At 38.0% G+C, this 15,063-nt stretch overlaps 1 protein-coding gene across 1 annotated transcript in view; it reads right to left on the bottom strand.

The window, feature by feature from the left end:
* The window catches only part of LOC121430627 (probable ATP-dependent RNA helicase DDX60), a 111,898-nt gene that overhangs the window by 72,981 nt on the left and 23,854 nt on the right, over positions 1-15,063 (bottom strand). The window contains exons 10-18 of the mRNA XM_041627942.1: positions 14,879-15,047; positions 14,300-14,473; positions 12,026-12,131; positions 8,284-8,399; positions 7,099-7,359; positions 6,527-6,717; positions 4,790-4,841; positions 3,562-3,753; positions 1,990-2,237 (exon numbers count right to left, since the gene is read on the bottom strand). Of these exons, the coding sequence (XP_041483876.1) occupies positions 1,990-2,237; positions 3,562-3,753; positions 4,790-4,841; positions 6,527-6,717; positions 7,099-7,359; positions 8,284-8,399; positions 12,026-12,131; positions 14,300-14,473; positions 14,879-15,047 (1,509 nt within the window). The remainder of the gene's footprint in view (positions 1-1,989; positions 2,238-3,561; positions 3,754-4,789; positions 4,842-6,526; positions 6,718-7,098; positions 7,360-8,283; positions 8,400-12,025; positions 12,132-14,299; positions 14,474-14,878; positions 15,048-15,063) is intronic.

A 15,063-nucleotide genomic window follows, 5' to 3' on the forward strand; every position in this document is an offset into this window, starting at 1 on the left:
GAGCAGTAGAAGAAGATAGGAGACGTTGGGTTGCAGAGGATGAGGGACAGAGAGAGATAAGAATTTGAAGGTAGAATGGGGCGAGACCATGGATGATTTTACAGACAAGGAGGAGCTTGAAAATAATTCTATTATGAACCTGAAGCCAATGGAGGGAGTAGAGAATAGGGGTAATATGTTCAAATTTCTTTGTGAGGGTTACCAATCTAGCTGCAGTATTTTGAATTCTTTGAAGGGGGGCTATACAAGAGACTGAGGTTAACCAGCAAGTAAAGCATTACAATAATCTAAATGGGATGATACAAAGGCATGTACATGTATTATACATTCAGTACATGTAGATGATTTATCAAGATACTTTCTTAACTTCCCTAGGATGTTAAGGGATTTTCTCTTATGTCTAAGTTTCAAGAACTAGATCCGTAAAGTTACGACAATTCCACAAATACCCCCACATGGTAAAAGTTTGTTGACCCTAAGTGACCTTTGACCTTCATCATGTGACAAGAAACTCAGGAGGCAGGATCTTCAGTGATACTCTACTACCCTTATGTCTAAGTTTCATGAACTAGTTCTAAGTTGTTACGACATTTTAAAAACTTACATGTAACCTTGGTTAAGATTTCAATATTGATTACCCCCAAAATGGTCTAAGTTCATTGACCCTAACTGACCTTAGACCTTATTCATGTGACCTGAAACCAAGGCAGGATGTTCAGTAATACTTGATTACCCTTAAACCCACGTTTCACGAAGTAGGTCCATATACTTTCTATTAAACTAGTGATGGCAATTCAAAAACTTGACCTTGGTTCAGATTTCAATGTTGACGACGCGGGCCGCCGCCATTGGAAAAGCGGCGCCTTTAGTCTCGCTCTACTATGCAGGCGAGACAAAAATAAAGAAATACGTTGGCTGTGAGAGAAAAGCAAAGAATCAAAAAAATATTTAACAGAACAAGCAATCCCACAGACAATGAAGAAGAATGAGGATTAACCAGTCATACATGTACATGTAATTGAGATTCCAAGAGTAGTGTGGTACTCAAATGAGGTTTGTAACCACATTGAAAGAGAAACACAATGTACAACTCAAAAAACAACAGAATCACTGCAATCTGGCAGCCTTTAAAAGTTGTATTTTGCTATCATCATTCATTTTGCCTCATACTATAGACCTATAATATCAATATTCCTTGTACTTCATACAAAAATGAATTGAAAAATAAAAATCTTTGGTTATTTCATGAGTAAATACATGTAGTAATGTTGATGTACATGTATTTCCTAGTTTGAGTTATGTGGTCAAAGCCTACATGCTCTGCTCTTGTCCGATCTACAGAACAGACAACAAACTGATTGATGATATGCTATTGTAATAACATATTGCTTTAGTCCCTTATTTGGTTTATCTGGTCGTATTGTAGTAGGGATCCCTTTGTAGGAGCTATACGCTTTCTGTCATTCCCCAATGCCCTTGAAAAAACAAATCCCTTTTGCAGCTAATACTGGAAGCTTGTTGAGAATGAATATAGATTGTTGCCATTTTGAGGAGTAAATACAGATTTTTTTCACCTTATGAAAACTGTGTACTTTACCTGTATGAGTTATCAAGTAGTCAAGGACTGAATCTTAGGAATACCAAAGAAACTTTCCTTACCTTGTTAGCGGCAGCTTTGCTTTCTGTTGTCCCCTGTAAGCCCTCAATGTACTCGGCAAAGGGTGTGAACCCGAGGCCTCTCATGTACGCTCCTATCAGATGGAAGTGTTTCTTATAATCGAGGACTATATCTTTACATAGGAATACCAAAGAAACCTTCCTTACCTTGTAAGCAGCAGCTTTGCTTTCTGTTGTCCCCTGTAAGCCCTCGATGTACTCAGCAAAGGGTGTGAACCCGAGGCCTCTCATGTACGCTCCTATCAGATGGAAGTGTTTCTTATAATCGAGGACTATATCTTTACATAGGAATACCAAAGAAACCTTCCTTACCTTGTAAGCAGCAGCTTTGCTTTCTGCTGTCCCCTTTAAGCCCTCGATGTACTCAGCAAAGGGTGTGAACCCGAGGCCTCTCATGTACGCTCCTATCAGATGGAAATGTTTCTTGCTCATTTTTTCCTTTAGCTTCAAGATTTCCTGACAGCAGATGAAGAGCATTATGGGATAGTACATGGGATCTTTGTCCGACACTTCACTGAATGTTGAGGATTGGATGTCCGTGGTATTCCTAGCAGTTTTCACTATTGAAACAACAGAAATTCATCGAATATCAAAGCCATGATGTCATAAAAACGATTTTAGGTTGTGAGCCCTTTTCATACAATGGCCTAATTAAAGGTAAAACATAGGTTTAAACAGTAATTTGCAAAATCAATCATTTAGAAATTATATAGACATTTAGTTTTCTTTTAATATTACTAGGCAGTATTGAAATTCACATCAAAGGTCTACACACATACAATTTTTTTGTGGCTACTGCGCTATCAGCAGCCAAGATCTGAAGGGAGGGGGTCAAACAAAACCTGGTCCTAATAACATATACAGTCAGACCTCTCTTATCCGGCCTCCCCTTATCCGGATCTCTCTATTATCCGGACGCACACTTGCCAAGATTTTTTTTTTAAATCTAGTACCAGTACGTGAGGAAACCGAGATTTCAATCTAAACTCAATCCTATACGTAAACTCACTTTGATTACGTTTCCCAACATAGTCACCCTACACTAAACATATTTTTCATGAAAATATCTCACCAAAAGAACTTTAGGAATGATAATTTCCAGTATATCAGGGTGCAGCACAAACATTTCATCACGTTGCTCTTTTTGCTTCGCGGGAAAAACAACACATGTCTTGCTAGCTAACTGTAGGCCTCAATACGGACAGCGCTATCTATCATGTTTGAGCCTACAGTCAATGTAACAATGGCTGACATTGCGAAGCTGCGATACCCACCGCGATGATCTAATTTTAAAACTTGGTTTCATCGATTCATTCTCTTTCTTTCGAGGTATGCTCGATGTATACCTCAGTATTTTTTTAACAGTTAAATTATCCAAGAGTTTTGGCCATCGATCGATTTCATTTCCATAAAAACACTGCCTATAATTTGCGCTGACTCTGCAGTGAATATTGTCTTTGCCGTACGCCCAATAGTGTAGCTACCACCGGTGGCCTGGGGAGGCAGCCGGCAGCGCAGCTGCGTGTATTTAATATTGGGTCTCCCAGATCCGGATAAATCCTTTGGTGCTGGTCCCAACGTGTCCGGATAAGAGAGGTCGGACTGTATATGTATGTAGCCCTAGGGTCAAAGCGATACAGAACTGATCCAAAGTGCTTGTGACCTCTTATCAACCGTGAGTTATAGCCAGAGAGAGAGATGTTGTAGACTTGAGGTACATGTAGCATGACACATATTCAAAATGCTACACTAAATGCTGTTTAAGCCAACTCATAAAGCTTTGATTAAATGCAACTGTGGTTTTGCAGAAACAACTTTCAAAAGAGCATTCAGATTATTCTAGGGTAAAAAAGAAGAGAATTAATGCACCAGAAAACAACTTACCGGCTTCTAATGCGATCCAATAGCAGTCCATCTTTGCCAACAAAGCCTCTATGGTCCACTTGTCTGATGCACAGTGACTCACAAAGTCATTTATTTTTTTCAGAGCAGATGTAAACTTCTCCTTCGATATTTCTGACTTGATGTTTGTTAGGATATTTGACCACCTTTCAGCAGCTTCAGATTCTGATTTCTCTGCATGGATTGAATATTGGTATCTACCATTAATAATATTTACATGTACATAAAGAAAAACAAGACTTGTTTGCACTTTTGGACCCAAAATCTGAAGGTCTGTTGGTCATAGTATATGAAGATGAAGGTTTAGAGTACATCACCATGGTAGTTTGATATTGAAAAGCATGTCAATCAATATTAAGTCTGTTCAGAGCTTTAAAAGATCAAGAAGATGCTTTCCTTTAACAAAGCACATTTTGATCAGGTCATCTACATGTATATTTTGATCGGGTACCTTTTGATAGAGCAGCTTTTGATTTGGTACCTTTGATGGGAACCTTTTGATCAGGCAAGTTTCGATCGGGTACCTTTTTATTGTGAGGCTTTTGATCTGGTAACTTGATTGCGTACTGGTTGATCGCGCAACTTTTAATTGGGTACCTCTTCATTGGGTACCTTTTAATGATGGGCTCACTTTTTGATTAGGTACCTTTTTATCGGGTACCTTTTGATCAGGCACCTGTTTACCGGGTGCCTTTCGATCGGGTACATGTACCTTTTGATTATGAGGTGTTTGAGTAACTTTCAATCAGATGTCTTTCAATCAGGTACCTTTTGATCGGTTACCTTTTTAATTGCTACCTTTTGATTGGGTACCGTTTGGCAATGTAGCTTTTGATTGGGTATCTGTTGATCAGGTCCTTTTTTACTAGGTACCTTTTGATCAGGTACCTTTTGATCAGGTGACTTTTGATTGGATTCCTTTTGATCGGGTATGCTTTGATTGGGTACCTTTCGATTGGGTACCTCTTTACTGAGCACCTTTTGATATGGCACTTTTGATTGGGTATCGCTTGATCATGTATCTTTTGATCAGGTAACTTTTGATTAAGCAGCTTTTTATTGGGTACCTTTTTATCGCGCAACGTTTGATCGGGCACCAATGACTTTGCCCTTTGATCAGATATATTTTGATCAGGTTCCTAATCGAAAGAGATTCTCAAATGCAATCACAAAATTTCTTAAATGCTCCCCAATACCCATTTTCTCTCACCTCTATCCTTTTGATCTTTTTCTTGAAGTATCCTCTCTTTCTTTGTCATATTCTGAAAATGGAAAAAAATACATATTATAAACAGTGTGTAATATTAAAGATGTTTTATTACGCAATTACGCAATAATGCAACATAATGTACATGTAAGTGCATGTCAGACCCAAATTGCTCAAAAACGTGAATTCATGTACAAATCCAATGTAAATTGTGTATTTAGCCAAAATTCATAAAAGTATCATTATTTCTACTTTTACTGATTAAAATTAATTAATTTTGTCTTGTTTTGAAATTGAAATTACACTGTGTGCACATCTAATGCTTGAGTAAACACAATCTTCAGACATTGTTTTCTCCTTATTTTATGAAGCTCTTGCTTTGCTTCCTCTGCATTTAATCAAGTATTTGAGTGAGTTATTATTGATCAAATTTGACATATCACATAAGCTTAAGATGTGCTTGTTAAAACTCAATACAAATCTCAAAATCCATTTGGTTAGACTTATTGTTGATTTTGATGGTCACATAGTATACAAATTTCAATAGTGCAATTTAGCTATGCAAACACAGAGCTTACATGTAGGGGAAGGCGGGGTAAGTTGAGCATAGGGGCAAGTTGAGCCACCAGCCGCAGGCCAATAATGAATGAGTCAGACATTGTGGTGGTGTCATATATTGATGACCCATAGCATAACCCCTAAACCCACCACATTGTTTTCAACTTTGAAACAAAAAGTAGATTTTTAGAGGGAAAAATATGAATTTCAGCCAAAAAAGTAAAAAAGAGTGTGAAATAGATAAGTGCTTTATAAACACACAAGTCTTTAAATATAATAAATACATGATAGCAACATTATTAGTCCAGGTATGGATCTTCATTCTTGTCATAGTCGTTTATATGATGGATGCATAATAAATGTGTGGATACAAAATTATCGCACTAAGTTCGGACTGGGGTAAGTTGAGCCAAACAGCATGGGGCAAGTCGAGCCATGGTAATTCTTATGGTAATGTATCTTAAAAAACAAACAAACCATAAAAATCGATTGAAATGCTGGCTGAAAGGAGCAAATTTACATGACTACTCTTTTCCTTTTAAAGGATGTTAGTATTTATGGAGAATTAGCAAGTGAAACGACTTTAAACAAAAAATTGACATGCTAGTTCTCCCCTCATACATTTTGTACATAGTATTTGTGGCTCAACTTACCCCAGAAGGTGGCTCAAACTTACCCCATATATGGGGCAAGTTGAGCCATTTGACATCATTTTTTTCAAAGGTCATGATGAATTTCAGTGTGGGGATAAAAAGTTATATATAGGTGGAAATTATTTCAGAAGAATTAAATTTCAAGGCAAGGTACTTATTACGACAAGATTATTAATTATATCAATTCTAACATGCAAAAAGCAAAAACTGTCACAACTTACCCCGCCTTCCCCTACATGTAGCCTACATGTATGTCAATGTCAACTTCATGGAAATTTTTTTTGCAATCATGCAACAAAAAAATAAAATGAGCGGGGGCGAAGAAACCCACCCCACCTTCAAGCTCGCAAATAAGTACAGGTAAGTTAGGGTTAAAGTTAAGGTTAAATCTATCAGCCTTACATACACTCAATTTTCGGAATTTTACCCATGTGTGAAAAAGCTATTAGAGACTTCTGATAGAGAGGTGTACATGTATGTATGAACAAGACATGAGTAGTATAATTTATTATGAAAAGCTTAAGTATACCTGTTTGTTCTTCTGTCCCTGGTGGGCACCTCCAACACCTTTACTCCCTGAGCTGTTGCCCTTGTCTACGATGATCATCTTCTGGCTTAGACCAGCCTTGCCCTCAACAGACTCGCCATAATTCTGCATGTAGCGGGCAAATTTTTGTCTGTCCCGTTCTCGTCGTTTTTTTTCGTAGTCTGAAAGCTGGGCTGGTTTTGAGATAAAGCATACAAGCCTATAATTGTTCCAAGGGTTTCATTGTCTGTTAATATTATGATTTTTAAGACACTTCATCAAAATTCAGATTTATTCGGTGCCTCAAAATGTTAAAATGGACAAATGACAGCAGTACATGTACTACCCTCGACTTGTTCCTCTCAGCAGAGTAATTAAATGATGATTTTTCAGTCACAGTTGATTTAAATTTCTCGACATCAATTTCACATATCTTTCAAGAGGTTTCTTTTTTATCCATACATGTATGAACAATATCAAACACAACTTACATTAAATTCAGGATTCCTTTTAACAGGACCTCTTTAATATCAGCAACGTAATGCATGTCTTAAGGTCAATGTTATTTTACATACTTGGTTTACTCCACTTTGCCATTAGGATATTCTTAGCGTCTATGTACTGGCATTCCTCCAACGCCTCCAAAAGGACTTCCGCTGAAGCATTGTAACCTTCCCTTTTCCGCCAAGCCCTCAAGACGCTTTGATTCTTATCAACATTCCAAGCAGGATGTGAGGCATTGTTGATACCAAGGATGGCAAATACTTCACGCAGGTCACTTGAAGAAAGTGCTTTAACAGCGTCCGATATCTGCTCATTTGAAATGGATGAAGAGCCTGTGAAAAGAAGAGATTTACTCCAAGAATGATTCTATTGGTATCCTGAACTAGCTCTGCACTACATCTATGCACACATAAAGATCATGGAAAGTCATAAATATATTACTTGGCTAGTTCTGATCAGTTCAATTCAATCAGTGATGTGTTGGTTCGAGAGCATGGCATAATCAAACAGAAAATTCCAGGGGGAAAACGTGTTGTATGCAATTCTCTAAAAAAACTCTGACTGCGCATCCAAATTTTGTTATTAATATTAATTCTAAAATCTAATTCTGTGATAGATTCTGACATAATATTCAGACACCCTTTTTAAATGTAATTTTCTCATTTTTCTGGTAGTGAAACGTAGAGAGGTCCATAGCCCAACACAGAGTGAATACTATTATCAATACCAGGGGGTGTTTCTCAAAGATTAGGCCGCTGAAACACAATGTCGAGTTTCCCGTTACCCGGCTCCGATAAGAAATCTGGCCTACGTTGGAAAATCAAATTCTGAAAATAATTCATTATTTTATCATTTCGGCATAAATTGATATAGGTCTAAACAAAACATTTATATCAGCTTTTCAGTCTTATGAAAATTAGAATCTACTTGTATATCTTGTAAATTCTTTTTTGTTCACATGAATGGAATGCTCGCCGCATGCTCAGCCCAGCCATGCAACATGCGCCCGAGCTCCCAGACGCCATGGCGCTGTCAAGCCCCCACAGTGCTAGCGACAACATTGAGCAAAAAAAATATAGCTGAGCGAACGCCTTCCACCAATATCAACTAGCACACAAACAGAGCAATCCTTCATCGAAGCATACTTACATGTACTTTTTTGGTATTGTTGTCACAGGGAATAGCAAAAAGTGGAAGAACCTGCGTATACTTACAGCTAATAAAATATATAATGTAGCTCCACACTGGTAACCTACCAAATTTTTCTACCCGTGTGGTCTCAAAGTGATCTTTGAGAGGTCTTCCAGTATGCCAGTGGTAGTTCTCCACAAATGCCCTGGGTCTTGCAGTAACTGATTGCAGGTTGACTTCACTGTCAAAAACAAATTAAAGATTCACAAATGAGTTATTGTCAGTAAACACACAGAAATCCGGCCTCTTTTGGTTAAAAAACACACACAAGCATTACATATAATATAACATATACTAAATAAAAGGTAAATGGTATACCGGTGTCAATGTACATGTACATGTAAGACTGCAGCGAAAGGCATTTTTTATTTGCGTGTAGAAATCAGCGTCATCTTCCTATGACATTATATTTACGCACTGTGCATGTGTCAATACGGACACGGAGTTGCCAACATTTGAAATGCAGAAAACTGAACAAATTTTTGAGAGGGAGCGGAGCAACCGAGGAGGGGGATGTGGGTGTCCCCCCTCCGACGGTAGGGAACTTATGCATTTTTAGACTTATATTGTGCGATCTGGTGCACACCTTGACAGAAAATGTGGAGCCGTGGCGTAGTGGTTCTGACTCTCACCTTGTAAACACAGGGTCGTGTGTTCGAATCCCACCGCTGTCGGGCGTCCTTTGGCAAGGCGTTAATCCACACTTTGCCACTCTCGACCAAGGTGCTAAATGGGTACCCAGTAGGATGTGAATTCAAAGTCAATGTACATGTAGCTTGTCCAGTACTGTGTGCGCCTCACAGACGACTGACTGGAATTCTCCCCAGGGAGTGGAGGATGTGCACACATTGTGTGCGGGAATGACTGATTGAATCCAATGACCGGGGTAATAATATATCTGTATAGCGCCTAGACACGTCATTCCGATGTATTAAGCGCTATACAGTACAAAAGTGGATTAGTATTAAAATTTGACCTCAAGAATTACAGTATATAGGTATGTTATAATAATTATAGTCCAGTCCAAATGCACCTAAATCCAGCCTGTTTTTTATTCACTCGGTCATACACAAACAGAGTTCCAACAGGGCAATTGTTCCTCATATTCCTGTCTGAATGAACTAATGTGTTTGTCTAACTGACAATTTTTTTCACTCATGGTTCATTATTTCTTCACATAATTCTTCAGGCAAACAAATCACAAATCAAGAACCAAGTCCGTGAAATATCTGGTGGCCAATGTGCAACTTGATGCATTCACCTATGCAGCGCAGCTATGCTAAAGACGTGCGCACGCAGTTTTAACAGGGAACACAACACTCCACTCACTATGCGTATCGCTATACGTGGGACTCCACAAACAAGGGTAAAAAATTTACCTGGGCTATTCCACGGTTTCTCACGTTACATTTGGAGACACCTTGACTCATACTTGGAGCTGTTACTCCATTATTATTGATAGGAACTAAACATCTCCTTATCATAACAAAGTACACAGTCTGACTATCCTTTGTATAAAAACAAAACTTGGGAAATTCTATTATGCTCCTGGCAAATCTTTGGAATGTGTCGGTTACTCACGTTACAAGATTTGGACATGCATAAAATGAAAAGTCGACATAAGTGAAGTCTCCTCATACAAGGCTTTTATGAAAGTTGATTATATCCATTTCAAAGAAGTATATTAGGGAGACAAATTTTGTATATAATCAAAAAAATAAAGAATACATGGTTTTTACTTGGGGTGCAGATAATATGGTTACTCACGTTACATTTTGTCCATGTATGGTTAACAACACACATGTCATTAAAAATTCAATAATGTGTGTAAAATTCATTGCTAGGAACATCAAAAAGAGATTTTATACAAAAAATTTGAACAATTGGAGCTTTATTACAGAGTAGGAGGGAAAAGTATGATTTTGCTTACTAATTATGCATAAATTAGCATAATCGCTTATTACCAATTTGCATGAAATAAATTACTGTATAATATTGTAGATTATGTCCAAGACAACCTGCATGCAAATTTTCGGCCGAGATCTCAAGGGGGGCCTGGGAGCCCCCCCCCTCCCCCCCCCAGGCCATATCAACTCCCAAAATACCCCGGCCTAGATAGGGTTACAGGTAAAAGCATTCAATGTGTTGTTCCAACACTCTTTAAAGTTTGGTTAATCAAAACCAAGTCTTACTAATGCACTCTCGCATTGTGAATACTTCTACTAATATTCAATTTTGTGTGTGATTGTATGACCACTGATATTTTGATGAACAAAGAATCGCATCAAAGAGATGTACCCTCATTTTGCTTTTAATTAATCAAAAATAACTTCTCAACTCACCATGACACTTAAAACTTGACATCCCACAGAAAATGTTACTGAACTGAATAAGTTTTAATGGTTACTCACATTACATGATGGTTACTCACGTTACAGTTTTTCTTCATCATTTTTATAAAAAAATTGTACTTTTTAATGATTTTGATAGTCACCACTGTGTCAAAGATTGTTTGCAGGAAGAGAATTTAAAATCCCACCAATTAACTGTGAAGAATTTTTCTCTCAGAAAACAAAGTCAGTTTTTTCGGTTACTCACGTTACATCACCTGAGCAGGTTGCAATATTCATTTTTGAATGAGTACTACAAATTTACTTGAAAAGCAGTTGTGTATTTTAAGTAATTTGACTCTTCTAAACTTCAGAAATGTATAAAGTGGTATGTTGTTGCAATAACAAAATGGTAATAAGGCATATTTCATTTTTCACTATTTTTCTTGTATTTTGGTACACAATGGAAGACACAACTTTTGACCATTTTTTTCCAAAGTATACATACGAAAAAAAACTCTTTATTTCTAGTTCCTGAAACTATCATGTATGAAGGACTTAAAGTACTAAAAAAATCAAGAAAATATTGAATTTGAATTTTTAAGCTCATGTCCACCAACCTGTGGAATTGCCCACCTTAGTTAGGATAGAAATAGTGATTACAATAATAATAGCACTCACCCATCCATCCAGGAGTATGAAAATGAATATCAATATCTGAATAACAAAGAAACATCCATGGCAAATTCATCAAAACTTTTGAAAAGATTTGACAGACTTCTTACCAACTGTAAGAAGGACTATGTAGGACTATGGATAAATGGCGTTCAAGCGAAAGCTGGTTCGCGCAGGAAACGGGTCCAGAAATGCCAATATGGCACCGTCCATCAGACGTTAGCGTACAGAGGGATAAGCATAGTGCAATGCAACATGAGCGGTCATTATCGTACGCTGCACACATATCCAAGAGCGGTGCACATCAGTTACGCCTCAACGCGTGTTACACGCACCTTGCACAGAATTATCAATTCAGCGAGACTCAGACCAATGCGAGTATGAAAAGCCAAATGTCCCAAGATCCCCACATCGGAATTGATAGGATAATATATGACAATCCATATCTGAACAGAAAAGGGTCCCTTGACCGGCTCATTTAAAAAATAAATCTGCATTTATAAAGGAATCTCTCGAGGTATCACATTCATCACTTGAAACAGTAGAAAAGCCCTATCATTCTGCCAGTCAAAATATAGTTCCAAATTTGGTAATATTTCTTCCCCATTTGGGAAAAGGAAGGTCAGTAATTTAATACCACAAAGTCATGAAGAATCAGTGTTAGATGAACAATCATTTTCATACACTTTGTCAATTAGCCATATAAAAATAAAAAAATTGAGAATGGGTTGGCTCAAAAAATATTTGTTGCTTTTCCGTTTTTAATAGGCTAGTGCAACCTTAAGAGCATATTCTTGCTTACTTTTTACATTGCAGTTCTTTGAGGAGATCTCCTGCGTAATCTGTGATTATCTGGGATGAGACTGCAACAAGACCCTTCTTGTTGTTGGTCGAGTTATCATCACTCTCTGCAATCCAAAATAATTATGAGCTTGTAAAGTAGTGACAAAACACTTCTCAGCATGTGTGAAATTATATTGTTAAAGGTAAATGCCAGTTTTGGTAACAATATCAAAATGGGTTTGTACAGAATCCAATGAAATGACCACCAAAGTGTCTGTTTGTATAAATAAAGAACATGTGCCAAAGGATTCTAGAAGAAATTGTGTACTTGCTGAGAAATTAACAAATGAGCACAGGATTCGGGTCAAGCGTCGGGCACAACATTCAAAGCAAAAATAATACACTGTCCAACGTGCGCTTATCTGTGTTGGTGATCTTCAGTGTGAATATTTTTCAGCGTAGATTCCAAGATTTCACAAAGTTCAGTTTATGTGACTGTACCAGATCTAGATCCTCAATGATATACTGACAATTAAGCCTGGTTTTACAGACTTTTTCATGAAATCAGTGTTTACTGCAACTACCAGTACCAGAGATGCCAACTTTTGGAAATCAGAATTAGGGAGGATTTGCAACCGCCACCAAATTATGTGCGCATAGCGCACATCTCGAGCGCGGAGCGCTCGACCCTTGTGGCCGGGGTCCAGGGCCCGCCTTAGGGCCCTGGAAGCTCTGGGTTTCTAGATGCTCTCTGGTGCAATCTGACCCTTATTTTGGGGCATTTCACATGTTTTGAAATAAACATTGTTCCCACTTTTTTAACATTAAAAATATCAAATATGCATTTTCACATGTAAATAAAAAATGGGACAAAAGAAGTACCTGTTCAACAACAATAATAAGGATGCATTATCACTATCGGCTATGGGCAGGTTATGTTCCACTATAAATCCAGTAAAGAAAAGCTCAGCGCTGGTCCCTTGCTTGGTGAAATAAAGACAACAGGGTACTAGTGGAGCTCGAAGATCTTGCCATCGCAATGTCCGTAGGCCTGTGCCGTTTGCTCCCGAACGTTAAGTGCCTCCGAATTATCATCACAACCTCCCTGCTAAACTAAAATGTCCACGCTGCAAATTGCGCAAAATGCATGGTAAATTCCTCTTTCCAACTTCCGAACACACAGGTACTGGAGACTGTATTCAGTCTTATACTTCTCACACCATTTCTTGGTCTTCTTTTGTTGATTTTCCGCCATTTCGTGTCAATATCAACCCATCAATACGCCGAAATCACACAACGATATTCCACCGCACGACTCGACAAATCCAGTGGCCGCGAGCGCACACGCCTCGCGAAGCTAGCCGGGCCTACCGGCCTGGTGCACAGTGGATTCCCGTCAGGCATATCACATGCACCAGCTTTTCGCTGCTCCTTATTTGTCTACTTTTCACACAGAATTTAGTAGCAGCGAACGTAATGGAGTTACATGTACTACATGCTAAAGTTAGCAGACGATACATGTCCTTTCAATCCAATTTGATCAATGCAAAAAAATCGTAATTTCGGGAGGATAAGGATGGTAATCGTAAGGGCGGGAGTTGGGATGAATTTTCGGGAGCCTCCCGATGAAATCGGGAGGGTTGGCATCTCTGCAGTACTGGCATTTCTCTTAAATGTCAGGGCACTGGCAGATCAATCATTTGCATTAGACCATGCACCCGTTTTACATAAAACTTGTTATAACAACAAAACTTACTGACTGACTCTGATTGATAAACTTGTTTTAGAAATTGAGAATTTGTCATTCTAACAAATCTTTTTTAAACTGGATTGAGTTTCTCATTATTTTCTTTGTAAATGTCATAAAAAATAATTTGGCACATGTAGCTGACAATTATTTATTTCCAACTGAACTAGTGCAGGTAAACTCTGTGATTTCTTATAGTGGCATAGATAACGTGGAAAACGGTTTTAGTCCAAGTGGGAGTTTCATACAGCTGTTCGTAAAGCTACGCACGACTGGAACATGTTATTAAGGCATTAATCAATTACATGGGGATATCACAAAAGCAAAAGAAAGGATCACCAGTCATGCGTAAAGTCATTCATTTCTTACGAACAGCTTTATGAAACACCCACCTGATAAGGACTATTGGATGGTGGACTCACCAAGATGAAAAATAAAAGGCAAGAAATAGAAAGATGAGAGTGAGAATTCAAAGCATCTTTTATGATATACATGTATATGCCATCCTTAAAAAGACTGTAAACTTTTTCTCAGCTTAAACATTACCGAGTTCCTTTGATGTGCTTTGAAAGATATTAACTGGTGAAGTCAGGAGGATACTGTCTTCCGAGCATAATCCTCCAGCAAGACTTGTGCCATCTGTTTTAGTTGACCCTACTAGGGAGCAGGCTATCGTCCATAAATACTTGAACTTTGCAAGAACATCAGGCGGAAAAGAAACTGAAAGTAATAATTAAGAAAGATAGGTTCTACATGTAAATTGATTTAAGCTTTGAAAGAACATCAGGTGGAAAAGAAACTGAAAGTAATAATGATATAAAAGGTAGGATCTTACGTTGATTTGCAAAGGCGATACAGAATGTATGATACATTGTTTTGTTCTTAACTGATCACACTGCAGACCAAAAGGGGTGTTGCAAGTAACTTGCAATCGATCATAAGTCAAGGTTACGTCATGAAATCAAATGAATATCATGCACTTCATTGCAAATTTGCATCAACAAGTAATAAAATGAATTGCTTTTAATAGTTGAAATTGATCTATCACTGGTAAATTTGCATCTCAAATTTGCCATTGATTGCTAATATTTTCTTCCGAAGGCCACTAAATCTATGAAATTCTACCTTTGATGTTGTTTTCGGAGTACTTCTGAAGCTGGTACAGGATAACATAAAGAAGTCTGCCATCTATCAGGTCTGCTAGACTCTCGGTTTCCTTGATCCCCTTCAGTTCAGCAAGTTCTTCTCGTAGCTTGCCATATGAAACCACCAATCGGGCCATGGCATAATGCATCTACATGAAAAACATT

This window comes from Lytechinus variegatus, chromosome 17 (genome assembly GCF_018143015.1).
Source record: "Lytechinus variegatus isolate NC3 chromosome 17, Lvar_3.0, whole genome shotgun sequence".
Classification (NCBI taxonomy): Eukaryota; Metazoa; Echinodermata; class Echinoidea; order Temnopleuroida; family Toxopneustidae; genus Lytechinus; species Lytechinus variegatus.